Below are 27,380 nucleotides of genomic sequence, written 5' to 3'. Positions count from 1 at the left end.
GTTTGCACTTTGCAAAGCTCTCAGGCCGCCTCAAGGGCTCCTCCTGCACCTCGGCGCCAGGCAGGGGTGTTTGAAGAGGGACGCACCTCCCTCCCCGCAACTACCACCACCCCTTCCACCACCCTCCAGCCTGGGTGTGGAGCCTCCGTTCCCCCAAACGTAGCGGCCGTTGCGCCCAGGGTGGGTCGGAGTCGTGGTGCAGGTGAGAGGTACCAGGGAGGGTAGGGGGCTGCCACCGCTGCGCCCTGAGGTTGGAGCGTGCGGAGCTGGGGGGAGGGGGCTCAGGGGGAGAAGCAAGGGGCAGAAGGAGGGTGGAGGGCGCGGGCAGGTGCCCGGGAAACGCTGCCGGGAAGCCACGAAATGGGGGCATTCCACGAGTCCGGGGGTTCAAGTTGAATCTCAAGGATGCCACTGGAATTGTGGAGAGAGGGGGAATAGGCAGGGGCCGGGGACGAGAAAGCTGAACAGGTGAAGCGCTCGGGGTATGAAAGAGGGGGGCTGCAGGGAAGCCAGGGGTCGGTCCCATCGCCGCCCGGGTCTAGGCGGGGTCCCTGGAGCCAGGCGCGCCAAGGCGGGGGCCGGGCGGTGCGCGGAGGGGGTTGCCCTGACCCCTGGCGGCGGGCGCGGGAGGCTGGCGCTCCCTGCCGGGTAAGGAGGGGTGTGGTGTCTTCTCCCCGATCCTCTTAAAAAGCTGGCGGCGCCGAGGAGTTGCCTGCGTGCGCCGCCGCTGCGGGAGCGGTTTGTTCGATTTTGAGCCTGGAAACTTGCCCCGCCGCCAGGCTGACTTCTGATCGCTCGTTTTTCTTTTGGAAATTTTCTTCCAACTGTTGGTGCCCTTCTCTCTCTCGTGGCTGTCCGCCCTCTGCAGGGACATCTCTACACTGTTCCCACCCGGGAACAGGGCAACATCTACAAGCCCCACAACAAGGACATGGCAGACGAAATGAACGAGAGGCAAGTGTACGACGCTCACACCAAAGAGATCGACCTGGTTAACCGTGACCCCAAGCATCTCAACGACAACGTGGTCAAGGTAAGGGGAGGCCTGTCCCCGGAGGGGATGCTGTCAGGGCCCGGACAGCTCTCTCCTGGCCAGCAGCCTGTGCATCCTTGGCTGCCTTTACCGCGCGCGCGCACACACACCCCGTTTTCTGGGTTTGATCTCCCCTCCCCCAGCCTGCTGTTTAGTCCAGGTGGCATTTAGCTGACTTGGGCTTTGTAGGCGTTCGTATAACTGCCCTCTTCTCCTGGCAAATGAAGCGCCTGATCGCAGCGACAGACCCCACTGCTTGAAAGGGTGAAATGGTTGCGCAACAGGTCACCCCCTCCATTCCCAGGTTGAAAGTCTAGTGAAGGGTGGTGCCCGCTGCACATGTAATTGACGCAGTCAGGTCATTTCTGAGGTCAGGTGCCAAAGGTGAAAGCTGGACCACGGGGGGGGGGGGGGGGGGGGCATGTTCCCCTCAGCAAAAATCAAGTAACTGAAGTGATTTTCTTAAACACAATAAAGTGGGTAGAAGTGCTTTCATCTTAAGATTATGCAAATATAACCATAGATACTCATATAGGTCCATATATGAAGAGTGTTTTAACTGGAAAAAACATGGCACTTGTGCACAACTGAACAAAACTACAAAACCACAAATAATGCAACAGCTCTGGGTTTCTCCCATAGAAACCTCTAGTTAGATGTGGAAAGTTGCTTCGTAAGTGACTATCTGGGTCAGCTTTCGCTGAGCTAAAAGGACATTCCTGTTGCAATTCCTTTTTATACTTTCAGGATGTACTTGGTGAGATTAAACATAGGTTAATTGAACAGGTTATTGGCCAAACTTAGATCTGACTTGGGGGGTCAGTTTTCTATTTCATGATGTTATTTAACTTTGACCCTTTCAGAGGAATTTATTGTCTGCACCCATCTGGATTGTGAAATCATGGGTGTGAGCCATCCTTGGCAGAGGTTTTTCTTTGAGGGACCAGGAGGGCCAAGAAAAGTCCTGGCCTGGGAGATAGGGCGTGAAGACCCAGTTCTGTACCATCCCAGAGCAGCCAGTGGGGGGAATGAACCACTTCACCCACTGGGCCTCCCGTCCATGGATGGAAGAAGCTGTAGTCGAGACTGTTCACATTCATGAATAATAGATTTCAAAAAGGGGAACAATTTAAGCTGTAACTAGAAGGAAAATGTAACTGTCAGAATGGATTCTCTTGGCTTGCTGGTGGAAGGAAAGAGGAAATTTGGAGCCTTCGCAGGTTTTTCTACTAGCCAGGTCATGGGATATTTAAAGGTAGCAGCAATAACCAGAGTAGCTTATAAACTGAAAATGGGAATTGCTATAAACTGTTTACTAAAAACATTACCTTAAAAGGGGTAAGGGCATTTTTTGCTTTTTCCCCTTCTCCTGTAGCTTTGGGCGAGAAGGAGAGATGCCAGGAAAAGACGCAGAAGCCAGGAAGGGCTGGCTGCGCTGGAGCCTCCCTGTTGTTCCACAGTGTGAGTGGGGTTCCTGGAGCGAGCAGACCTCCCTGATGAGTCAGAGAGGCCAGGAGTGTGGATGTGGCTCTCCACACATAGCATGACTAAGCTGAGAAAGAAGAGCCCGCTGGGAAAAGAGACTTCAATGCGGATGGAAAAAGGGCATAACAGGCCTAGAGGAAATAGCAGTTTACAAAGTAGCATTTCAGAGAGCAAGTGTGGGGATCCTCATATTAGAGAAATTAAAAGGGAGGGTTAGGGCAGCTCCTGCTGGCTTCGAGAAAGCAAACCCCACCCACTTGCTCATAGAACTGTGAGCAAAGCAAGACAGACAGAAAAAATCTGCCTTGAGAAGAATTGGGGAGGCCCACGTACTCAGATGCCCCACTTAGAGAGGACTTCAGGATGCCCTGCAGAGAGGGAGGGAGACCCAAAGAGTGCCCTATGCCAGAGGGCGGAGGAAGGGGGCTTTCGCCTTAGACACTCCTAGTCCTTTTCTTTGAGTACAAGCATAAACACAACGACAGAAACAGGGGTGATCCTCCTGTGTTACCATGAAAATAAATAATGAATTCCCCTACATTTTATTTTGATGGCACAGATTTCTTAAAATAATAAAGACATCCAAAGCCTCACTGTTAATGCATGGTAGCTTAAAACTTCATATGATAATAAACAACAATCAATTGAATCTATGATTAAAGATACCAAATCAGGTAAGGAAAGTTCTATTCTGAAAGCAAGCAGCTCTGTAAAAGCAGCTCTGTCCAATTCTGTAGCCCCTTAGCCACTTGATATTTAAGTGTAAGTAATTTACATGAAATAAAATTTAAAACTCAGTTCCTCAGTCACTCCAGCCACAAAAAGTTCCCAGCACATGAGACTAGGGGCTACCATAGGAGACAGCATAGTAGATGTAGAGCATTTGGACAGCACCAGACTAGAGTGTTCCCTGCATTTTACAAAAGGTTCCTATGCCAAGTTTAGAATAATAACTCTGGATGTAGAAGAAATTAAACCCTGATGTACAGGGAGAAGAACAGCATAGTATTATCTACAGCAAGCATGTCAAACTCACAGCCCGCGGGCCACAGGTAGCCCACAAAGGATATTTTTGTGGCCCGGCCAATATAACGGTATGTAAGAAACATTTTAATAAAAATTTAATAATTTAATTTTTACAATAGCCTGTTATAGGATATTGTACACATTCACTAATGACTGATTACTATAATCGAGTTGCATTCATTTCCTTTACCCACCTTACCCACAGGCGCACCATTTTAGCAGCCAATTGCCACGTCATTAGTCTTGTACTGACGTGTTTGGTGTGCGCAATAGGAAATATTTCACTTTTGGAGAACAAGAAAAATAGGTTTATTTGCATCACGGTTATTAATCTGTGCAGTTATTCAGTGTCTGGTAAGTTAATGTTCAAGAAAAAATATTAATTTTTATTAAAATGTTCTATTATTTTATGTTAACGATTTACTCATTCATTTCAGCATGTCTCCATAGAAATAAACCTACGTTTCTATGAAAATTGAAGCTTTTGGTTTTTTTGCCGCCACATAAACTTAAACCTTGTTTATTTGGCCTGTGCTGGCCTTTGAGTTTGACATGCTTGCTCTACAGTATCCTCTCCATCCCACAAAACAGCTATGTAGGGAGGGGATGGAAACTCAGAATTGGCTGTGTCATGAATTTATATTTCAAGAAGGTGTTTTACCACCTATTCCACTGGCTTTAATGGCATAAATTAGTCTATACCATTTAGTTCCACTGAATTTGTTTCTTATATTACTAAAGGTTTGCTGCTCTATATTATGAGATATCTGTATTGATATTTATCTAAAAGGAGTGGGCTATGAATGCTTCTTAAAATTTCCTCTTAATTAAAGTGATCACAACTTCAGACCCTTCTCCCTCCAAGATTTCTATGTCTTCTTCTTACGTTCCCATTTCCATCCATATGTTTATTATTATGTACATATTTGGAATTTCTAGATAAATAAAATGGCTTCAAATTTATAATTCTGATATCACATTAGCCATCAATTAATTCACTTATTCAAGTCTTCTATGCTGAACTAAACATATACTACAAAGGATAATCCCTAAAATAATTTCTAGAAATCGCAAAGATTAGAATTATGCGACAAGATACATACAGATGAAAAGTTTAAAAAATATACACGTACAATATCACAACAGTAAGTCACTGCCACATGGTAACTAAGGGGTTCTTTTTTGGTTGGACTGCCAAGAAACATATAACTAGATTTTAAGCTTTACTGACCCATGTTATTTATTCTCTCCCACATAAGGATTTTAATTTTCACTTTCATTTCCAACTGGCATGCTGTTTTATGCAGTTGCTATAGTAAGTTCTCTCATTATCATATTGGAAATAGACTAAATATATATAACAATAAATCAAAAGTAAGTGATAGTGACTATTGCATAATAAGTTTTTCAAAAGTGCATGGTATGAATTATCTTGATTTTGGTAATCATCCGACAATGTAGATGTATATCAAATGATCATATTGTATACTTTAAATATATACAATTATATTTGTTAATCATTCCTCAATAAAGTTTAAGGGAATTGTATTAAGTGTTAGGGAGGCCCTACTTTGGAGAGGGCATTAGGGAGAGAGAAGAGGGATGCACTAGAGAAAGGTTAATGGAGAAGAGCATGAAGGAGATGCAGTCTGAGTTGGGTCACACAGGGCAGATGGAATGCAAATATCGGAGAGAAGCACAGGGGGGCATTCTAAATGAGCAAAGCATGGGAGCGAGAATGTCTCTCCGAGGCCATGAGCCTGCAATGCCTCCTAGCCCATTTTTTATTGGAAGAGACTTTAGTGACAGAGTGGCCGGCCATAAGATGAAAAGACTCATCATGGCCAGGTGGCGGAGTCCTGAACCCAGTACACATGATAAGTGTCGACTCTATCGGGTCAGCAGTGCAGTCAGGAGCACTTCAAGCATAAGGATGGATGCTGAAGGGAGGCATTTTGGAAGATGACTGGTTAGGGCACAGGATGTAATAAAACATAGCTGGTCTGGATGAGCAGAGGACAGTTACACTATAATTTCACGGAATGGGGAGGGCAGTATGTGATAGCATTGGGAATAAAATCATACAAGCACAAAATGACGGAATTTTAGAATTAGAAGGGAACGGGATGGTTATATGAGACTAACTTCCACTTCCTCTTTTTTAACATTAGCAGGAATTTAGGGCTAAAGAAGTTTAAAATGTTATCCATGTTTTCACATGGTTACTGTCTAGAAAGATATTTTGAAATGTATCACAAGGGAAGGAAAGACAAGATTATGTGATTCCCCTGGACGATTGTCATGAGGAGAGAAATGAGTTGAGATAATTCTGATGTTAGTTCTGAGACAAATCAAGACATCTGAGAGGAGATCCTTGCTGGGACATACAAATATGCGTTTGTAATTTTCTTTTCCAAAGCTTTAATGTAATGATTCTCAAACAGACATGAAATTTTTTTAGTAGTCAGCAAAAGGCATGCACATGGTAATCCCTGTGTTGGTTTCAAAATAACAGCCTGTGTGATTCCTTTAAACTTGAAATCATTCTAGGATGATTGATGATTGTAGTCAGCAAAAGGCATGCACATGGTAATCCCTTTGGTTTTGGTTTCAAAATAACAGTCTCTGTGATTCCTTCCAACTTGAAATCATTCTAGGGTGATTGATGATCAATATCAGTATAATAGTAATTTTTAAGTTTATTCGATATAGCTATAATCAAAGCATAAGGTTTAAAACAGTGGTTCTCAACCTGTGGGTCGCGACCTCTTTGGGGGTCGAACGACCCTTTCACAAAGGTCGCCTAAGACCATCGGAAAACACATATATAATTACATATTGTTTTGTGATTAATCACTATGCTTTCATTATGTTCAATTTGTAACAATGAAAATACATCCTGCATATCAGATATTTACATTATGATTCATAACAGTAGCAAAATTGCAGTTATGAAGTAGCAACGAAAATAATTTCATGGTTGGGGGTCACCACAACATGAGGAACTGTGTTAAAGGGTCGCGGCATTAGGAAGGTTGAGAACCACTGGTTTAAAAGATCAGATTATCTCAAAGAACTCAGCACATTGGTAATATTATCTTCTGTTGGGACTGTTGTTTGTGTGTTTGTTTGGGAGATAGTGATTGATATTCTGTCACACATGAGATTTTGCATGGAATTCAGAGTCCCCGGCTTATAAAAGAGCATTATAATCATCTTATGTGGGAAATTATCCTCACATCACTGAGCAAAGAACTATACTAAAATGGGGGATATTATTCATTCATAAGAATTTGAAACACTTTCAAGTTCAGCCAACAGTGATATACATTTTAAATGCTTATGGAAAGTCTTCTTTATGTTCTCTACCTCCTAGCTGTGGTAAAAAAAAAAAAAATTGAAGAGTTAGCTCCATTTTGGTTCTAACTGAATAGAATGTCATATTATTTAAGACAAGATACACCAAAGACCCTTGAACTGTAAAAAAGTTCGTAATGTGGGTAATTCTCCCAATTAATAACAGTGTTGGCTACACTTTAAAGGGGCTTAGCCCTGGCCAGTGTTGCTTAGTGATTAGAACTTGGGCCCTGAGTTGGATTCATAGTCAAGGACGTGTACTTGGGTTGCAGGTTCCATCCCCCACCTCAGTAGGGGCGGGAGTAGGAGGCAACCAATCAATGTGTCTCTCACTCTCCCTCCCTCCCTTCCACTCTCTCTCTAAAAACCAATGGGAAAAATGTCCTCAGGTGAGGATTAACATAAATAAGTAAATGCACACATACATACATACATACCTATATGCATAAATGGGCTTAAAGTACGAACAGCTCCAATAGTAAGCAGCATCTGCGAAGTCCAGTATGCAGCCTGCCCACTCAAGTCCGTAGCAACAACAGACACTTGCACATTTCAAGCGAAACTGCTTTTGAGTTTGCCCTAGTTTCAACATAAGTTCTCTGTGATGAAATGGCCAGAGAACTGGTCCCCAGGAGACCTGGGCTGTGTGCACCTGGGGGGGTCGGGGCCTTTTCATGACTCAGCTGGCTGCGCTTGCAGTGGGGAAAGGGCAGGGCTGCTATTTTCATACAAAGATGGTTTATGCCAAGAAACACACTCTTCCAATCTCTGGACCTTGTGTGTGTGTGTGTGTGTGTGTGTGTGTGTGTATTATCTTCATTAATGTACATAGAGCTCCTAAAGAATAAATTTGCATGCTTTATTTCTTTTTAAAGAAGTTTTTAACAAATAAGCCTTCGGCCCCTAGAAATATCCCAAACACATAGGTACTCAAAGGCACCCTGACAGAGTGGAAAGAGTATTGTGCCAGAATAAGAAAAGATGTTTTTGCAACTTTTTTTTTTCTAAAACTTGAGTGTGATAATATGCAGGCACAAAATTCTTTTTCTCTAACAGTGGTTTTCAACCTGTGGGTCGCAACCCCTTTGGCGGTCAAACAACCCTTTCACAGGGGTCGCCTAAGACCATCCTGCATATTAGATATTTACATTATGATTCATAACAGTAGCAACATTACAGTTATGAAGTAGCAACGAAAATAATTTTATGGTTGGGTCACAACATGAGGAACTGTATTTAAAGGGCCAGAAGGTTGAGAACCACTGCTCTAACAGTCAGGAAAATGCATGCATTTAGTAATCGGATCAGTTGGTTTCAATATAAGGGCCTAATGCTGTTGTGGCCGCTTTCAGCTAGAAAGCTTAGAGTCTCAATAGTGTGTACTGCACACCATGGAAGGACGGATGAAGGATGTTAGGGCAATCGATTTCTCTTCTTCAGTCATCCCAGAGAATCTGGTTTAAAAACGGAGTAACCTCGTTTGGCTATAGCAAACGCCAGTCCTAAAAATATTTTGGGCAAGCAAGCTATTTTATGTTTGTATGCTTCAATTTCTCCAACTATAAAAAAAAAAGAATGAGAGTCATTCTCATATAATAGTGTTCCCCTGAAAAATAAATTATTCACCTTTCAATAAGTGATTATTATACATCTACTAGTATGTGTCAGAGGCTACAATAAGAAATAAGATAGATAGGAGCACCACCCAGAGTTTATGGCTATCTGCTTTGCCTCCCTTCATGCAGTTTCCTTTGAAAACTTTTGCTGAAATCCCTTTACCAAATTTTACTGTCTGTTAAAACCTTATAACCTTCAGGGTCTAGTTCAAAAATACCTCACCTCTAATGCCTCCAGTTGTTCCTGAGCCAGTAAACAAGGCTTGGGCAAAATAAGAGGCATATTTTTTATACAAGCTGCCCCTGTTTGAGCCCTATAAAAAGTGCAATTAAATTATGGACCATATTCCAGTTCTCTAAAACTCTCTCTTCCCACATTGGTGCTCAATTTCTAATCTTTTTATTGAAAATTAGACATTTGCAGTCTTTTTAAAACCTCGTAGCATCTTTACAAATCCAAATTTGGCTGAGCAGCTGACTCACCAAGAGAATTTTTAAAAATACTGATGCCTGGGCCCATGACAGATCTACTGAATTAGCACTTCTAGAGATGGGGCCTAAGAGTCTTTGTTTTTCAAAGCTCACCAGTGATTACATTTGTGAGGTCAGGTTTAGAAGTAATTGTACCCAAGGTTGGCTTAAAGATTTACACCTTAGGTGGTTTCACCCAAAGATAACAGATGAGTCACCCTGTATAGTGACTCACCCAGATGTTCTTCCTGCCAGGAAAATACTTGGAAGTCAGGCCCATTTAAACTGGAGAGTTTTGAAACACCATAGAGCAGTGGTTCTCAACCTGTGGGTCGCGACTCCTTTGGAGGTCGAACAACCCTTTCACAGGGGTCACCTAAGACCATCAGAAAACACATATATAATTACATATTGTTTTTGTGATTAATCACTATGCTTTAATTATGTTCAATTTGTAACAATGAAATTGGGGGTCACCACAATATGAGGAACTGTATTAAAGGGTCGCGGCATTAGGAAGGTTGAGAACCACTGCCATAGAGGGTTCCCAAACCAAGCATGCTCAATGGTCCTCCATCCCTTGAGGCCGGTTGGGCTTACAGCCAACTGCAAGCCCAGAGCCACATGGTGACATAGGAGGGGGGTGTTCATATGTCCTAGGTTGTCCTGCATAAACCAGTTACTGCTGGCCAGCCCTGAGTAGTTAACTATTAGTAGTGTCCCCATTCATGCCTAGAAGTGCCCAAGTTTGGAAGAAAAACGATATAGTCACAAATGGGTTGGCAATGACCTGCCACTGGCTCCTATACCTGGAATCACTGGAAGTCCCCACATACACTATTTTTTAGCTGAATGAGCAAAGTGTCCACACTCCAGACATGTTTTCTCTCCTCTCCACTCTCCAGTGTTACCTCTCTCCTGTCCTTCATCACAGCCCTCACGCTGCCCTAAAATGCGGAGGAGGAGCCCTTAACCGCCAACCTAACCTCACCCTTTAGCTTCTTTCCTGGCAACCCAAGTTTAATAAAACTGACATCCTTTCATCATATATTTTGTCAACTACTCAACCAAAGATTAAAATGTTTAAAATAGTTTAAACGCTTTTTCGGTGAGTTCAGGAAACAACAAAAAAAATGGCATGCTTTCATATGAACCATTGTTTAGGGTGGAGGAAATGTTTTTTAATTTTGTCTTAAAGGAAATCTGCATGACCCATGTACTGTGCAAATACCCGGGGAATTAACTGGTAGAACAGATTGACACCTGCACAAAATACATGCTTCCTGCCTCTCACGGGAACATGCTGATGGTTCAGATAGAAAACACATCTTGTTTTCTTTAGCGAAACTTGCGAAGATGTCTCTTATTGGTCATTCTGTCGAAGCAGAGGAAATGCATATTCCTAAAAACACAGCTGAGCTGCCCCTTCGCCACTGTGAGCTGTTTAGGTCGTTAAGAGGCAGGCATTCTGATGATGTATCTGTGTGCTTAATCTCAGAGTAGGAACTTAACAGTCACATTTTAAAATGATGCATTCAGTGCATAAACCTTTCCTGAGCCCAGCAACGACATTACGATACAAATGGACATCGATAGATTCTATGTAAATAGGTAAATTGCATCTAGAGATTGCACTGGGCCACCTCACATAGGTTGCGGGTGTCGAACACAATTACATTTTCTCATTTACAATGATGATCTGGAAAATATGCTGACTTCTGGACCCAAGCCATGAAACAAGGAGGAGATTGGGGGAAAGGAAGCAAAGATAAAGAAAAATCTGCAAGGCCCCTTCTCCCTGTCCTGCCACCGGCTCTGTGCGGGATGGGACATTTCACATGCAAACCTCAGGATCCCCACACCCCTTGCTTTGCCCAGTGCTGCCATGCGCGGATATGAGCAGGCGCAGGCGCAGGCACTGACTGAGTATTAACTCACTGCTCCTTCCCCCAAGGGGTTTAGAGTTTATCTGGGAAACACACATGTAAACACATCCAAGTGAGGTCGTGTAACTAAGGGGCAGGCCAGAACTGGGCAGAAAGCAGAGGATTTTTAGCAGTCTCCAAAGCCGAAACACATGTTCACCAGGCACTGGAGGCAGTAAACAGGTCCCTGGTTTGATCCAAAAGAGGGAACAGCAGGAGAAAAAGACCAGAGACCTGAGGACACTTGGCATGTTCTGGGCACCAGTGGCAAGTCAGTGTGGCCAGAGCAAAGGGACACTAGCAGGAGCCAGATCAACGGCCTTTGTGTGCCACCAAGGCATTTGTCCCCTTGCAGGCCACAGCAGCTAAGTTCCTTTTAGACCAGGAGGGACCGGGTGAGCGATATTCCGATGCTAATTAAAAAGCCTAACTCCAGTGCGGTGGGCAAACCACGCGGTGCTAAATGTGCAGGTGGAAGCGAGACAGGAGAGGGCTGCTTCTGCCAGCTTTCCCGAAGGCCAGCTCGGTGGCACAGGTTACTGACTCCTCCACCGGTCCTTTGAGGAGGCTGCTACTGTTATTACCCACCATCCTCTTCATTTTGCAGGTAAGGAAGCTCAGGCTTAGCCATTTGCTCAGGGTTACACAGGTAGGAGGTGGCAGGGTCAAACGCTGAGTCAGGGTTGGAATCCAGACGATGCGCCCTCCAGGCCCAGGGCCTGAAGCATGGGCTATGGTGCTGCTCTTTAAAACTGGCCGTGATCCAAGCAGGCAGTGATGGAGAAAAGTGACGGTTTTCTTGCAGTGGGTGGGCAGCATTTAGCCAGGGGAATTCCAGGAGCCATCTGTTTGGGGAGTGACAGGCCTGCACTTCCAAGGCCAGACTCTGGATCCTGGCAGGTGGGCTGGGAAGGAGTAAAGGACCAATGTAACAATGAAGGTAAAACCCCAAACCTCAAGAAATGCAGATGCGGGGTGAATTCCCAACAAGGCAGGAAAGGTCGATTCCCAAAGACCGGAAGTGGGGTACAGAGCGGAGTGTGGTCTCAGGGATTAAGAGTAGAACACACTCTCGGAACCAGACAAGCTACCAAGCTACAATCCTAGCTTGTGTTGACTTGTCTGAGTCTTTTATTTTACTTTTTTTTTCAGTCTCACCAAGGATATGTTTTTTAAATTGATTTTGAGAGAGAGAGAGAGAGAGAGAGAGAGAGAGAGAGAGAGAGACATCGATGTAAGAGAGAAACATCAATTGGTTGCTTCCCATACGTGCTCAGAATGGGATGGAACCTGCAGCCTAGGCATGTGCCCTTACGGGAATCGAACCACAACCTTATCTGGTGTAAGGGATGTTGCTCCAACCAACTGAGACACCTGGCAGAGGCTGAGTCTTTTAAAGCACCCCGATTGCGTAGGGCGGCCACCACCTGGGGCACTGATCCTATGTGAGTGTGGGTAGGTGCCAGAGAATGAAGCAGGTCCTGACGGGCACTGGGTAAGAACAGCTTCTCACTTTGCCTGCTGGGTTTCTACAGGTACCTGTGCCATTATAGCAATATGTTGTGAAAACAGGGAACAACTGAGAAAAACCTTAGTTTTATGCTAGTGGGAGAAATGTGTATGTAATTCTGAAAGTAGTTTCTCTTAGACCTCCTCCCTAGTTGTCACATATTTGTTCTCAAAAACAAATGCCAGACGTAAGGGAGAGACTTAATAGTGCATTTTACACTTAAATGAATCTTTCAGAACAGTTAAAATGTCCTGTCAATCATGGCTTACTATTTTCCTTTTTATTATTATTATTTTATTGATTTCAGAGAGGAAGGGAGAGAGAAGAGAGATAGAAACATCAATGATGAGAGAGAATCGTTAATCAGCTGCCTCCTGCACGCCCCCTGCTGGGGATCAAACCCGCAGCCCAGACATGTGCCTTTGACCGGAACTGAACCCAGGACCCTTCAGTCCACAGGCCAATGCTCTACCCATTGAGCCAAACCAGCTAGGGCTGCCTTTTCTATATTATTAGCAGTAATAATAAAAGCTGGAAATGGCATACCAAAATATGTCAAGGAAATGGAATTGCATTCACTGGATTTCAATACCAATTATTTTGCTTAGATCAACCGATCTCTCTTCCTTGCTTGTCCCTGAGCACCAGGGTTTGTAGTAGGGAGAGAAATTGTTCGCTAAACTATTTTGGGTAAGAGCCTCTACCTACTCTAGTTATAAAGGTAGGAATGAGAGTCATTCCCAGATCATGGGCTTCCCAGAAAGGCCATTCAACAAATACAGGTGTCCCCAAAAATGTATATACACTTTAACAGCTGATAGCTCAATTTTGAAAATGAACTGTACTTTAAGAAGCATTGCCTTTATAATAATTTAAAGTGTGTGTGTACATTGTGGGGGGCGCCCTATATTTAGGAAGCATGCACTCTGGACCAGGCATGGAGCATGGCCCGAGTCCTGCTGCACAGGAGCCTGCCTGGTAGAACCATAGCCACGCCCAAGGCTCAGCTCAGATTGCTGGGCCTGTCAGCCTTCCCTGTCAGCCCCGTCAGAACTGCTCATCTCTTCTCCTGGCTCCCACCACATATGTTTCTATTTCTATCTTAGTGTGTATCAAGGCCTTCTAAGTGTTCTGCTTCTCTTGCCCATGCCTCTTCCCTTGCTTCTCTTCCCACTTCAGGTCTAAGTTCCTCAAAAGCTTCCCAGTGCCCACCCGACCCTACACTGAGTCTGCCGTTAGAAAATGGATACCCAACTGAATCTGCTGAAACTAATCTGAAACCCTTCTTTAAGTAACTGAAGGTCTTCTCTAAGCAAAAAGACAGTGGGATTCATTACTGAGTGTCTTCCTTTTACCCCTTTTCTCTATAAAAGCCACATTTAAAATCTTATAAGAAAAGTATAGCCCTAGCTGGTTTGGCTCAGTGGATAGAGCATTGGCCTGTGGACTGAAGGGTCCCAGGTTCGATTCTGGCCAAGGGTACATGCCCAGGTTGTGGGTTTGATCCCCAGGAGAGGGTGTGCAGGAGGCAGCCGATCAATGATTCTCTCCCATCACTGATGTTTCTCTCTTTCTCTCTCTCTCTCTCTCTCTCTCCCTCTCCCTTCCTCTCTGTCTGAAATCAATAAACTAAAAATAAAAAATAAAATGTTTATCCAATTAATAAAGAAACCCAAAAGCATTCTCTCTATTTACTAACGTAAAGAGAAGATGTGTTCTAATATGTGTATATATTTATTAAGATTTGTAGTCTCCATTTTTAGGAGAATACAAATACATGTGTGTGGTGGCATCCCAGGGCCTGGAGGACAAGGCTAATTTCCTAAGTGTCTGGGGGCCAGGCAGACAAATTCCCAGGGTTCCAAGAGATGCCATCCGGCTGCTTGGCATTGTCTCCTAGGTCCAGAGGTGTTAAGGCTGAGAGTTGTTCTCAGGCCACATGAGAATCCCCCTGCCAAGAAAGATATAAACAGACCCTCTGTTGAACCCCTGACATGTCTCATGTCTCCCCCCCCACACCTCAAACAATGGCAAACATCAGAGGAATGTCTAGGTCAGGAGACATCCCTGAAAAAAAAGCTAAAATCCTCCAAGCCTGAAGGAGACAACAGTCTTGAGACCCCCAAGCCCCTTCTTCCGTCTTTTTGGCTTTACTGCTTTTAGATATTAAGTACACAGACCTCTGAGATTTTACTAGCTGGAAGGTGGCGACCATTAATCCACTACTCCAACAACATAGAAGTCTCTTTGTGCCTCAGAGGTGGTCTCACATAGATTTCCGATCTCTTCTACAGAAAAAAAAAGTGAAAATGCTTAAGTGCCTCTAAAGGGGGTCAGACATTATTCATTTCACTATTGATGTTTGTGCCAAGTGAAGGGACCACTAGCTCCTTTTGCAGATGTCTTTCTCTCGTCTCCTATGAGAGGAGATGGATTTATTGTAATATGTATAAAAGTAATACTTGTCCATTTGACCCCAAATAGTTTACATATCAACAAGCTAAGTATAGGAAATCAGGATTAGGATTCAGTTAAGAATAGGTAGGACTCAGAAGTAGCCATCAAAAGAGGGTGGTGATGCGCAATGTGAATTTCAGGTGTGACTCGTATCTGATATATAGCCAAGATCATGGTTTTTGCACATTTACTATTTTATTAATGACTAGAATGAACAAGTTAAGAGGACTCTCAACTTACAAATGACACCAATTACAATGACCGTATTAGTATATGTGATAAAAAAAAATCAAAGTGATTTTGACAGAATGCAAATATCCCATAAAAATAAGATAAAGACTAATTCAAAGTAAGATAATGTTTTATGAGCAGAAATAAAACATAGAGATATTAAGTAGGAGACAAATAGGTAATCACATCCTACAGTATATAATAAAAGCCTAATATGCTAAGTGTCCAGTCGAGCAGTTGGCCGTTCAACCAATCAAAGTGTAATATGCTAATGATATGCTAAGGCAGCTCAACCACTCGCTATGACATGCACTGACCACCAGGGGTAGACATTCAACTGGTCGACCAGTCACTATGACATGCACTGACCACCAGGGGGCAGACGCTCTGACCGGTAGGTTAGCTTGCTGCTGGGGTCTGGCTGATTGAGACTGAGCAAGAGGGGCCGGACACACCCTGGAGCCTTCCTACAGTCCCTCTCCAGCTGGCCAACCTCCCACATCTCTCCCTGGCCTCAATCGTGCACAGGTGGGGTCCCTTGGCCTGGCCTGCGCCCTGTTGCAATCAGGGACTCCTCGGGGGATTTCGGAGAGCTTGTTTAGGCTTGATCTTACAGGGGGAGTGCCGCTCAGCCAGAAGCCAGGTTCATGGCTGGCAAGCACAACAGTGGTGGCAAGAGCCTCTCCCGCCTCCATGGCAGCACTAAGGATGTCCAATTGACAGCTTAGGCCCAGGGAGCAGTCCTAAGCTGTCAGTTGGACATCCCCCTAGGGCTCCAGGACTGTGAAAGGGCACAGGCTGGGCTGAGGGACCCTCCAAGTGCGTGAATTTTGTGCACCTGGCCTCTAGTGAAAAATAAAAAAATATAAGAAGAGGGTTCTCATTTCTGTAAGAGCTTTTGATGTGGAAAACCAAGATGCTTCATGAGCATAATGGATATGGAAAGCCCTTGTGCTAATTCCACAGCTTCCAAGACACCAGATCTCCAAGGTGAAAATCACTATTTTAAATTCATCCTTAAATGAATCCACCACACTTTATACCCCTGGGGCAATAGAGAACCCAAACTAAGTGTATTGATTATTCCTGACCATTAAACATCTAAAGAAGTTAATGATATTTTAAAGGAAGTCTTAATGAATGGAATCAAAAGGACAATGTGATCAAAAGAAGTATCATATACAAGATTCTCTACTTTACTAGTATTTGCTGTTGGTTCAACATTAAAAATGGATTCCTGATTTAATCTTATGAGGGACTTAGAGATGCTGGAAAGAGCAAAAGGAAGGAGATAAGGGATGAAGAGAAACCCCCAGCTGGGGCTGGGGCAGGACTGTTTTGTCTGAAAGATTTGTTAGAGGAGTTGGAAGGGAGCATGGAATGACAACTGCTCATGGTTATTGCCAGGTTATTATGAGACAAGAAAAATACTGCTCAGACTCAATCACCATTCAGACAAGGGAAAAGGGAGGAAGGGGCGTACCCTTGTTTAACGTGTTAATTTACGTGGGAAAAGGGATTCCAGGTAAGGACTGGGTCACAGGAGGTTATTTTGTAATAGTTGTGTATTAAAATCCCTTCCTGGTCTGTGTAACTTCTCAAATCTTACCTCTACAATTACAATTTGGTGTATAACAACATTGACACACAGCCTCATAATTAAACATAGGCATAGGTATGAACACTTTCCTCTATTCCCTCAAGATACCTGGTGTGTTTGGGGCAAAGGGGGATTTATGTGGCAACGCAGCTGTGGTTGAGAATGCAAGTGGTAAACATCTGAAAGCAGAACACTGCATTGTATGTACCGAAAGGTCAGTATGAAATGTTGTCTTTATGGCCAGCGTGCCCGTCCACTCCTACACGCTGCACATGCACACAGTTTGCAGCTTGCATAAACCCCTATTGTGATTTAAACTCATGAGAGAGTGCGCTTTCTGCCTAGGTGGCTGTTTTGTGACTTTAGACCAGTGGTTCTTTACTCCGGCTGCAGATCATCTGGGCAATGTTTATATATAATGTTGTAGATGTCTCTCCCTAGAAATTCTGATTGTATTGACCTATGGTGAGGCCCATGCCTATGTATTCTGTTTCTTTTTATTTCTGTTTTGAAAGCTTCCCAGATGAGGCTAATGTACAGCCAGAATGGAGTCTGTTTTAGACTCTCAGAATAAAGAAAACCATGTGCCATGATAAAACTTTCAGGACCATGAAGGCCACAGTGAGGAAATTATTACTTCTCATTTCGGGGACTAAGCATTTTTATTGGAATATTGTATTTGTCATTCAAATTCCCATAACAACAACAAAAAAATACTTTCTGGAACTCTGTTGTATGTGAGGTAAACCTCATGTCCCTTATATAATCTAGTCCTGTTGTTTTTCCCTTTTCTCATCCTTTCTATTCCCAAAGAGGAAGATCAGATGGCTAGAGTGTCAGCATGCCATCTCTATGCCCCTTTCCTACCTCAGCCCATGGCTCAGGGATCCTAAGCAGGGAGCTCACAACACGCACTGGTTGTTTTTCCTAATGGTGTGCCAACGCTCCTGTGCTGCCAGTGGCTACGCGAAGTTTCCCTGGACCTGGGCACAAGCAAGTGTCCTTCGTGTCTCCAGTGCCTGGCACAGAGACGAGACCCCAAGTCACTGAGAGGTGCTTTACTGATGCCAGTCCCTCGTCAGAGCAGATGGGTGAGCTAAGCCTCCGAGGAAGTTCCCGAGACCCTGATGCCGAAGGTGACTTGGGCCTTGGAGGAGTCACTGGGCCCTCCAGGCAGCAGGTTCCTCATCTGGAGCCATGACGAAGCTGAACCTAAAGATCTCTAGGTCACTTTCATTTCTAAAATCTTTGGTTCTGATTGGCTAGTATTCAGAAAAGAATGGAAGGCTGTAAAAGACCTTCTTCTTAGACTTGACCACTTGCCATTCCCAAACTTCATATTCAGGCTGTTGGGCGTAATTAGATCGTCTTTGAAATACTGAGCTCCCAATGCATGCTGACTGCAAATATACCACAGACAAGCATTTGGCACTGAAGAAGGACAAGAGCTAGGGTTCTCGTCCTCTTCTCATCTGGGCTCAGAACTCTGTGGTCTTCCCTTTTATTGTCCTTAACTCCAAGGTGGCTGCTTGTGTTCCAAGATGGGTCAGAAAGTCAGTATCGAAGTTGGTTACAAGCTGTCAGTAATTTTTTTGTAACCAGACATTCTTAGTTTATTTAACAGAGAAGTGCATAATTACTTGCACTTTAGTTAGAGCGATGGTCTTAAAACAGTCTAGCAGGAAATGCTCGGACTTTCTAAATGGTGACAGTTGTCAAATTCACCTAGTTCATGGGACCACCCATTTCTGAAGTTCTTTTTTTATTTTTTTAAATCCTCACTAGAGGATGTGTTTATTGATTTTTAGAGAGAAAGGAGGGGAGAGAGATTGACAGAGAAAGAGAGAGAGAGAGAGAAACATTGATGTAAGAGGAAAACACCAATTGGTTGCCTCCCATACGTGCCCGGGTCGAACCCGAAACCTAGGTATGTGCCCTGACCTGGAATCAAACCCGCAACCCTTCATGGGACGATGCTCCAACCATTGACCCACACCAGCTGGGCTGAAGTTCTTTTAACAAGCCATCTGTGAGCAATAGGATCAAATGACTAAGCACTACAGGGCAGAAACACTATTACTTTGAGCAGATGTTCCTATTACCCGGCTGTAAAGAGTTTGTTTTTCTGACTTATATAGAGTTTAGCGTTGAGGATCCTGTATGATTTTAATCCCATCACTTGGCACCCCAGCTGTATGATTCTGTAAACATAAGTTGTTTGAATTCCAGACCACCAAAACATTCTTAGAGAACTCATCAGCTCTCTAAGCAAAGCTCTGTCAAAATCTGCAGGTTTGAATCCAAATTTCATGATAAGCAAAAACTGAATTGACCTGTCGTCCATTTTATCAGTCATCTTTTGTCCACTCTTTTACCAAAATTACTGTGACTGGGTTAAAATAAGTGAATGCAATCAATGCATGCAATTACTAACCCTTCAGCTAGATATTAACATTCAGAGCTTTCTTTTCTAAAGGAGATTTTATCAGGCTTTTGCTCTTGGTAATAGTACAGGGAAATATAACTTAGCAAAAGGTAACATTCACTAATTCATTCATTTGGTCAACAAATACTAACTTAGTACTTACTACATTCCAAGGAGCTTACAATCTAATAGCAGGAAACACACACACACACACACACACACACACACACACGTCACATTAATATGTGTGTGATAAGCTGGATAAAAAAAAAAGTCCAGGTGAGAAAAGGGGTGGGGACCAGAAAGAAGTCTTTGAAAAAACATTTAGGTTAAGACATTACAAACAACTCAGACAAGTGAAACATGATAGAAGGAGTGATCCTTGTAAAACCAACAGCAAGTGGGGAGGGCCTGAAGTAAGAAAGTTCTTGGGGCCATTGTCCCGGGAGACATTATTCAAGATTCCAGTCTAAATGTAAGAGGTCAGTGACATGGGCAGGTGCAAGAAAGTGACTTCCTCTTTGACCTTAAAAGTAAGGGAGTGCAGCAGGGAAGGCCATCGCCCCTCTGGTCGTGATTCCTGGGTGAGCCGCAGCAGCCAGAGGCTGTCTCCATGTGATTGGCACTGACCCCTTTCCGGTGACATGTAGCCAGTCCATCAACCTTGTCCTGGCTCTGTTTTTTCATTTCACTATTTCATCCTCTAAAAATAGGTGCTTCATAAATACTGAATGAATGAATGAATTTACAAGGCCATGCACTAAAAACAAAAAAAATTCTGCAATAAACAAGCAAGCATTCTAGGCTGTAAATATTTCTACACTTCAGGTCCTGTCTCATTGCATCATATTCTCATTTTCTAGAGCAGTTTTTCAATCTGGGATAATTACCTCCCATGCCCTCTTAGGGGACATTTGGCAAAATCTGGAGAAAAATTAGGTGTTTCTACTGGCTTCTAGTGAGTAGAGGACAGGAATGCTACAGCACACAGGACAGCACCCCAACCCTCACCCTGATGACAAAAGGCCAGTGGAGCTCAGAGGAAGAAACTTGCGGCAGAGGTTGGGGGCTGTGATTGTCTTTGCTTAGACCTTACAAGAACCTTGGTGTAGATCCTTTTCCTCACTTGCAACGCAGTGTTCAAACCTCCAGAGATTTCTATCACTCACTTTCTATCTGTTTAATAAACAAACTCAAAGCACTGAAGGGAACAATATTCCAGTAGTGACGTAAGACAAAAGCTACTAGTAACCCTGCTTTGACTTAACTGAATGGTAGGAAACCACCTCTGCCCTCAGGAAGTGAACTGTAGAAACTGAAAAGAAATGAAAAGTGTTAAAGAGCTCCGGTTCAAACAAATGTCTGTGCGGACCAATTGGTAGCCCGAAGATGGGGGAGACATGTCATTTCTTGTGTCTTTTGATAGACTGGAAAGAGCTTTTATTATCTTTAGTGCAGTAATCATTCATATTTGTCCCCTGACACACCCAGAAGTTTAAAGAATAACAAACTCCCAAGTGTAAACACAGAATTTTGTGAGCTCGTGAGGCCTCCAGATGAATCCTTATAATTGCATGTTTGGATAAAATAAGATTTCTGTGCATTAAACAATGCGGCTGCCTAGGGCTTCAGGGAGAGGGGGGCTGACTGGGAGTGACTGATAATGTGTATAGAGTTTCTTTTGGGGGTGTTGAAATGTTCTAAAGTTAGGTTGTGGCAATGGTTACAGAACTATGAATATATTAAAAAACACTGTAAATGGATGAAAAAAAATACAGGACTTTTCCATTTGGAAAGATAATTCTCAAAACTTTGAAGGGCTATAGTTATTTCTCCTCAGGGATAGCAACGTAAGTGCTCCCCAAAGTATCCCTCCTCCCTGTTCAAGTTCAATGCTGCTGTCACTGGCTTTTGTGAGGCCTATTTTTGCACTGTTCACAGTTCCATGTCAATTGTTTGGTGACACTCAACATCAACAAGTGCCACCAAATTGATACCAGAAGACTGAAGATTAAAGAGGGGATCAAAAGGTATGCAGCCTGCTTTGTACTGAGCCATTTGCTTCTATTTTCTTTTTTAAGAATAGTTTTTTTGATTTTCAGAGAGAGAGGAAGGGAGGAGAGAGAAACATCAATGTGAGAGCATAACATCGATCAGCTGCCTCCTCCACGCCCCCTCCTGGGGATCCAGCACACAGCCCAGGCATGTTCCCTGGCTGGGAATTGAACCAGCAACCTCTCTGTGCACAGGATGACACCCAACCAACTGAGCCACGCCAGCCAGGGCACCATCCACTTTTTGTGATCATAAAAATGTGAGACTGTGTGGACAGGAGAGATGGTTCCGGGCTCTTGAAGAAGGCCCCTGGCCAGCTGATCTGAATACCCCAAATGTGGCTTTAGGTTCCCGCCTAGGATCCAACCTACTCAAGGAGCAGAAACCCTCATACCATTGTGCCATGGAGGATGGTTTTTAGCTGTTTCAAAGGGATGCGCACGTATTCATTACCCAGGATTACCTTCAAAAGGAGCACATACTGGGTCACTTAAAACAACAGAAATGTACAGGCTCCCTGTTCTAGAGGCTAAAAGTCAAAAATCAATGCCATGCTCCCTCTGAAAGCTGTCGGGGAATCCTTTCCTCGTCTCTTCCCTGCTCCTGGTGCTTTGCTGCCAATCTTTGATGTCCCTCGGCTTGCAGCAGTATGACTCCAATTACATGGCCTCCTCCCTGTGTCTTCACACTGCCATCTCCTCTCAGGATGCCAGCCACACTGAATGGGGGGCCCTCCCTACACCCGTGTGACCTCATCCTAATTCCACCTGCAAGGCCCTGTCGCATTCTGGGGCGCTGAGGATTGGGATGAGGCCTGCAGTGTATCTTTTAGAAGGGGACCCATTCAATGCATGACTAGATGTAAACTAGGAGTGTATATCAATTTTAACTTAAATTTTTGAGGTATAATACAAACCCTAGGGCAGTGGTTCTCAACCTTCCTAATGCCGCGACCCTTTAATACAGTTCCTCATGCTGTGGTGACCCCCAATTTCATTGTTAAAAATTGAACATAATTAAAGCATACTGATTAATCACAAAAACAATGTGTAATTATATATGTGTTTTTCCGATGGTGTTTGGCGACCCCTATGAAAGGGTCATTAGACCCCCAAAGAGGTCGCGACCCACAGGTTGAGAACCGCTGCCCTAGGGGAATTCATACTCCTTTCCAAGAACAAATGATGGAGAAACCTAGTAGTTACCTTCAAACAAAAGGAAAGGAAAAAATAAAGCAAAAAGGAATTAATCCAAAGCAAATAGGGCCCCATCTAGTTGGTGCGGGTGCCGCTTTCTGACATGTCCAGGTGCACAGTCAGCTGGGGCGTCCTCTGCCCCAGGGCACATTTGGTCGCCTTGTGCCTCCTGTTTGTAATACACTCGGAAGGCTGACCCACATGCGAGAGATGAGTTCATCCTTCTTGCTCACTTAAAGGCAGGATGAAAAGTAAACAGCCACCTCCACGAAACCATTTCAGGCATGCCAAGAGGTTCTCCTTTTCAAAACATCTCCTCTGTCCTCCCAGTGCTGTTCCTGAAATCTCTGACATGTTGCCACTTCTGGTCCAGGCACCTCAGCCAAAAGCTTCTGATGTAGCACTGCCCATTGTCCCAGGCACTGCCCTCAACATTTTGTATAAGTTATGTAAGACCCAGAACAACCCTATGAAGTAGGTACTCTTATACCTGCACTTTACAGGTGAGAAACTGAGGAGAGAGAGGTTTAGTAGCATATGTAAGATAACACTGCAGAGCTGGGATTCAAACCCAGCCCGCCTGCTATCAAGCAGGTCAACATATTGCTTTTCAAAAGTAGCAAGTAAGCTTCTGGCTGGTGTGGCTCAGTGGTTGAGCATCAACCCATTAACCAGGAAGTCATGGTTTGATTCCCAGTCAGGGCACATGCCTGGGTTGCAGGCTCGATCCCAGTGGGGGGCATGCAAAAGGCAGCTAATCAATGATTCTTCTCACCACTGATGCTTCTATCTCTCTCCCTTCCTCTCTCTGAAATCAATAAAAACATCTTTTTTTAAAAAGTAGAAAGCAACACAGCAACTAACCTAGTATCATGTCCATCAGATTTTCACATCTAGCAGAGAATGAAGCCTGAGGCAACTTTTTTTTCTCAAAGTGTCCTCCCCAGACCAGCTGAATCAAAAGGGGAGGGAGGGGTAGAAGGTACAGATAACTGGACTCTTCCCTTAGAACACAATACAGGACCCCAGGAATCTTCATTGTAACAAACATTCCCCAGAAAATTCTTGAATATATGAATGTTCCAGAACGACTGGCCCTGAAAGAATGGAATAAGAAAAGGGTACAATATTATGATAAACCTGGAAAAACCAGGGAGGGATGAAAAGGCAATGGGGACCCTGGTCAGTGAAGCGAACCAGGAGTCCTGGCCAGAGAGGAGCGCCTTTGCTGGGAGGGAGAATAATGATGAACAGGGAGGTTTGACGGTAGAAGAAAGCAAGCTGCATCCTCTTGCTTGGATCACACACCCTTTCCTGGTAGAAACGGTTATTTGCTGAGACAGGGAAGGCATTTTCTATTGGTTTGGATGGGAAGCTTGGGTGCAGGTGAGGGAGAGCACGTGGATTCAGAAACCCCTACGTGAGGTTTGTATGAGCAGGGTTGCAGAAACAGAATGAGCTGTGGCATTGTGAAAGGTGGTGTGGCCCTAACAGGTTTGGCTCAGTGGATAGAGCATCGGCCTGCAGACTGAAGGGTCCCAGGTTCGATTCCGGCCAAGGGCATGTACTTGGTTGCAGGCACATTCCCAGTAGGGGATGTGCAGGAGGCAGCTGATCGATGTTTCTCTCTCACTCTCATCAATGTTTCTAACTCTCTATCCTTCTCCCTTCCTCTTTGTAAAAAATCAATAAAACATATTTTAAAAAATATTTTTGAAAAGAAAGAAGGGTAGTGTGATGGCAGGAGAACTAAACGAAGAACTAAGATCCCTAAGTCCTGTTTGATCCAGTCACTGACTACAGCCTCTCTGAGCCTCAGTCTCCTAGTCTGTAAAATGGAGGAAATAACACCTGCCTTCCAAGTCCTCACATACAAGATGTGATGTGAACTCCAGAAAGCATCCGGGGCCTATAATATAGATGGTTGCGAGTCTCTACCAAGATGGGTACAAGTGCCCAGACGCACCCTAAGTTCTGGTTTGGTCCAGCCGTTTATTAGTTAAGCGAATCTTTCCTTAGTGGGAAAATAAAAGACAATTTTTCATTCTTAGTGTGAAAATAACCTAGGACTTCTCAAGCTTGAAGAGAAGCAGATGAGTGGGCACTAGAAATGTAAACCCTCATTTATTAGGCTTCATGCTAAAGCCTCTGTTATGTCTGGAAAGCAACAAGAGGGAGGCCAGTCTGAAGGGCGAGACTCGATGCTTCCAGCTGGAGGCCCAGGCGGGGACTGCAGATCCCCGGGCACCACTCCTCCCGCACCCAAACCTCTGCTCTTGCTCACAGAGGGAGATAAATGCCTACATGTCACCCTCTCCTGCTTGAAACCCAGCCCTCCTCCTGCCTCCTCAAGCGACAGCCCTGCTCTCTTGTGCAAGGCCAGTTGCCTAGCACCTGCCACCCCAGGCAGCCCACGACTATGCCAGCGCTGCCACCCAGGGTTCCATGTTTCCTAAGGCTGCCTGTGGATCCTCTGGGAATCCAGGCAACGCAGGCATTAACAACACAATCCAGGCTGCCTGTTTCCAGCCAGAGCCGTGGGCACACTGCAGCCTTTTCCCCAGCGGTGCCAATTGGGCCCAGTAAACACATGGGTATTTGCCCTTGTCCCCGACAAAACACATGGGCATTAGAGCAAAGTTTCTGTGTTTTGGAAGCATTTAATTGTGCGAGTACACCCCCACACACACATTTATTCCATGGACTTCAAAGGCTGCTCCACATGTTGGAAATATGCGTGGGAACAGCAAGGGGGGTTTGAAATGTCTAATTCCTCCTTCTGTGTGACTGGGTTTGGTACACGCATACCTCGGGGTTGTAGAAGTGCGTATTGGGTGTTTTTAAACATGCATATTGTCTACATGGGGTTCAGAGTCATGAAAATGAATCAGGATTTCGATTGCCAGTTTGTGTGTTTCTCATAATAAATAGCAGTCATTCATCCTTTTCCAATGATACATCTTCATGGGCTTAAATTAGGAAAAGCTTTTCAAAGGGATGTCCATTCATTATTCACCAACGTCCAGATGCCACCCAGCACCCGAGGAGCTCCCAGAAAGAAGCAGGAAGCAGACCTGCTTGGAGGCACAGGGGAGGGAGCAGCGTAGACCAAAATAAGAGTTGTTACTAAATGGAAAGGAGCTTGGCGTACTTTTGACTTTTGCATGAAAAAAAGGAGAAATTTTGTTAAAAATATAGACACCCCCCGCCCCACCAGAGAATCTGATCTGAATCTGAAATGGGGCTTAAGCGGCTGCATTTTAACAGGCTCCACCCACTCACACCCACAGTTGATCCTTTGCCACACTGTCCCTGCTGAGAGACTGAGATGCTGGGAGCCAAGAGCCCCATGCCAGGGCATTACAGCCAGAAGACCACGTTCATGATGGATTTTCTAGAAGGAGCTGGCTCCTACTCTTTGGTGCATATCTCAGGATACAACCAAGCCACTTCAGGCGTATGAACTAATTGCACGACCAATAGCCTAAAATTTTTCTAATATTCTGTTTGATGTGAATGGTAGAAAGCTGAAAATGATGTGTTTCCTCCTCATATAGTTCTGGACTTTGCCCCAGAAACAAATTCCTGGGTATTTAGGCACATTCATTGTATGCATTTTTCTATACGCGTGAAAATCGAATCCACTAGTAGAAAAGAGCAAGAACATAGAAAACAAGAAATGATTCTAAGAATAAAAGTGGTTGCTCTGCTAATTGTATTAGTTTTCTATAGCTGCGTAACAAATTACCCTAAAATGTAATGACTTAAACAAACAAACATTTATCAAATGACAGTGCGTCAGGAACCCAGGTGTCACGCGACTGAGTGGTCTGGCTCAGGGCCTCTCGCAGGCTGCAATCCAGGGGTCAGGGCTGGACACAGCTCGGGGCCAACGGGGAGAGGCTGTTGGACTGAGGGTCTCAGCTTCTCAATGGTTGGTTCTTGGCCAGAGCCCTCCCTCCATTCCTCCCACACAGACCTCTCCATAGGACAACTCCCCAGGTGGCAGCTGGCGTCTAAGCGAGCAAGGTCCCTAGAGAGCAAGGAGGGACACAAGATGGGTGCACGGACTTTTATAACCTGACTTTGGAAGTGACATCCCACCAGCCCACACTCAAAGCGGGTGCATTACACTGGTCATGAATACCAGGAAGTGGAGGAGGGGAAACCATTGGGAGCCATCTTAGATGCTGTTATAGAATACATTCATTTGTTTCTTTCATAGTGAGTTTGTCATTCTATTTATTTATTTATTTATTTTTTATTGCTTAAAGTATTACAAAGGGTATTACATATGTGTCCATTTTTACACCCTCTGTATCTATTATTGTTCAAAAGTTTATAATGGTCTCAATTATCCATGAATAAGTGAGATCATGTGGTATTTTTCTTTCATTGACTGGCTTATTTCACTTAGCATAATGCTCTCCAGTTCCATCCATGCCGTTGCAAATGGTAAGAGTTCCTTCTTTTTTAGAGCAGCATAGCATTCCATCGTGTAGATGTACCACAGTTTTCTAATCCATTCATCTACTGATGGGCACTTAGGCTGTTTCCAGATCTTAGCTATGGTGAATTGTGCTGCTATGAACATTCTATTTATTTTTTGCTAAAACTAAATGTTAATGCAAAGGAAACATTTTTTCATACAAGTCAGGCAGCATATTCTGGAAGAAAGTCTAGTATAGTGATTTACAACCAGTGTGTCCCAAGAATTTTTAAAACATGCAATACCTGACTATTTAGTCAGGGACACTGACCTCCTTTCCCTTAGATTGTCAAATTTTAAAAAATGGCAATAATCAATGCTACAATGAGTGTGAATGAGTCAAAATTATACCTAATTTTTTTTCTGATTGGCAAAAAATATATATTTTTGGTGTGCCACAGAATTTTAATAATTAGTTTATGTGTGCCATGAGATGAAAAGGGTCGAAAATCACTGGTCTAGTAGTGTTGAAAAGATTCATTGAGGTTAGACATTGAACTTGGG

General features: G+C 44.0%; 1 protein-coding gene across 5 annotated transcripts in view; it reads left to right on the top strand.

Moving 5' to 3' along the window:
* CAV1 (caveolin 1) overlaps nucleotides 1-27,380 on the top strand; it is a 36,855-nt gene that overhangs the window by 659 nt on the left and 8,816 nt on the right. Inside the window, exons 2-4 of one of the 5 annotated variants that reach the window (XM_015567173.1) lie at nucleotides 869-1,033; nucleotides 2,409-2,494; nucleotides 13,603-13,813. In XM_015567173.1, coding sequence (XP_015422659.1) covers nucleotides 869-1,033; nucleotides 2,409-2,494; nucleotides 13,603-13,681 — 330 coding nt within the window. In that variant the 3' untranslated portion in view covers nucleotides 13,682-13,813. Of the gene's footprint in view, nucleotides 1-18; nucleotides 203-333; nucleotides 469-868; nucleotides 1,034-2,408; nucleotides 2,495-13,602; nucleotides 13,814-17,524; nucleotides 17,837-27,380 lie in introns of those variants that run through there. The other 4 variants (XM_015567172.1, XM_006768696.2, XM_015567171.1 and 1 more) reach the window with 4 other exon arrangements.

The sequence above is a fragment of the Myotis davidii genome, unplaced genomic scaffold (genome assembly GCF_000327345.1).
Source record: "Myotis davidii unplaced genomic scaffold, ASM32734v1 scaffold183, whole genome shotgun sequence".
NCBI classification, from domain to species: Eukaryota; Metazoa; Chordata; class Mammalia; order Chiroptera; family Vespertilionidae; genus Myotis; species Myotis davidii.
Note: the sequence above shows the minus strand (reverse complement) of the source record. Positions and strands in the feature narration are given on the sequence as shown.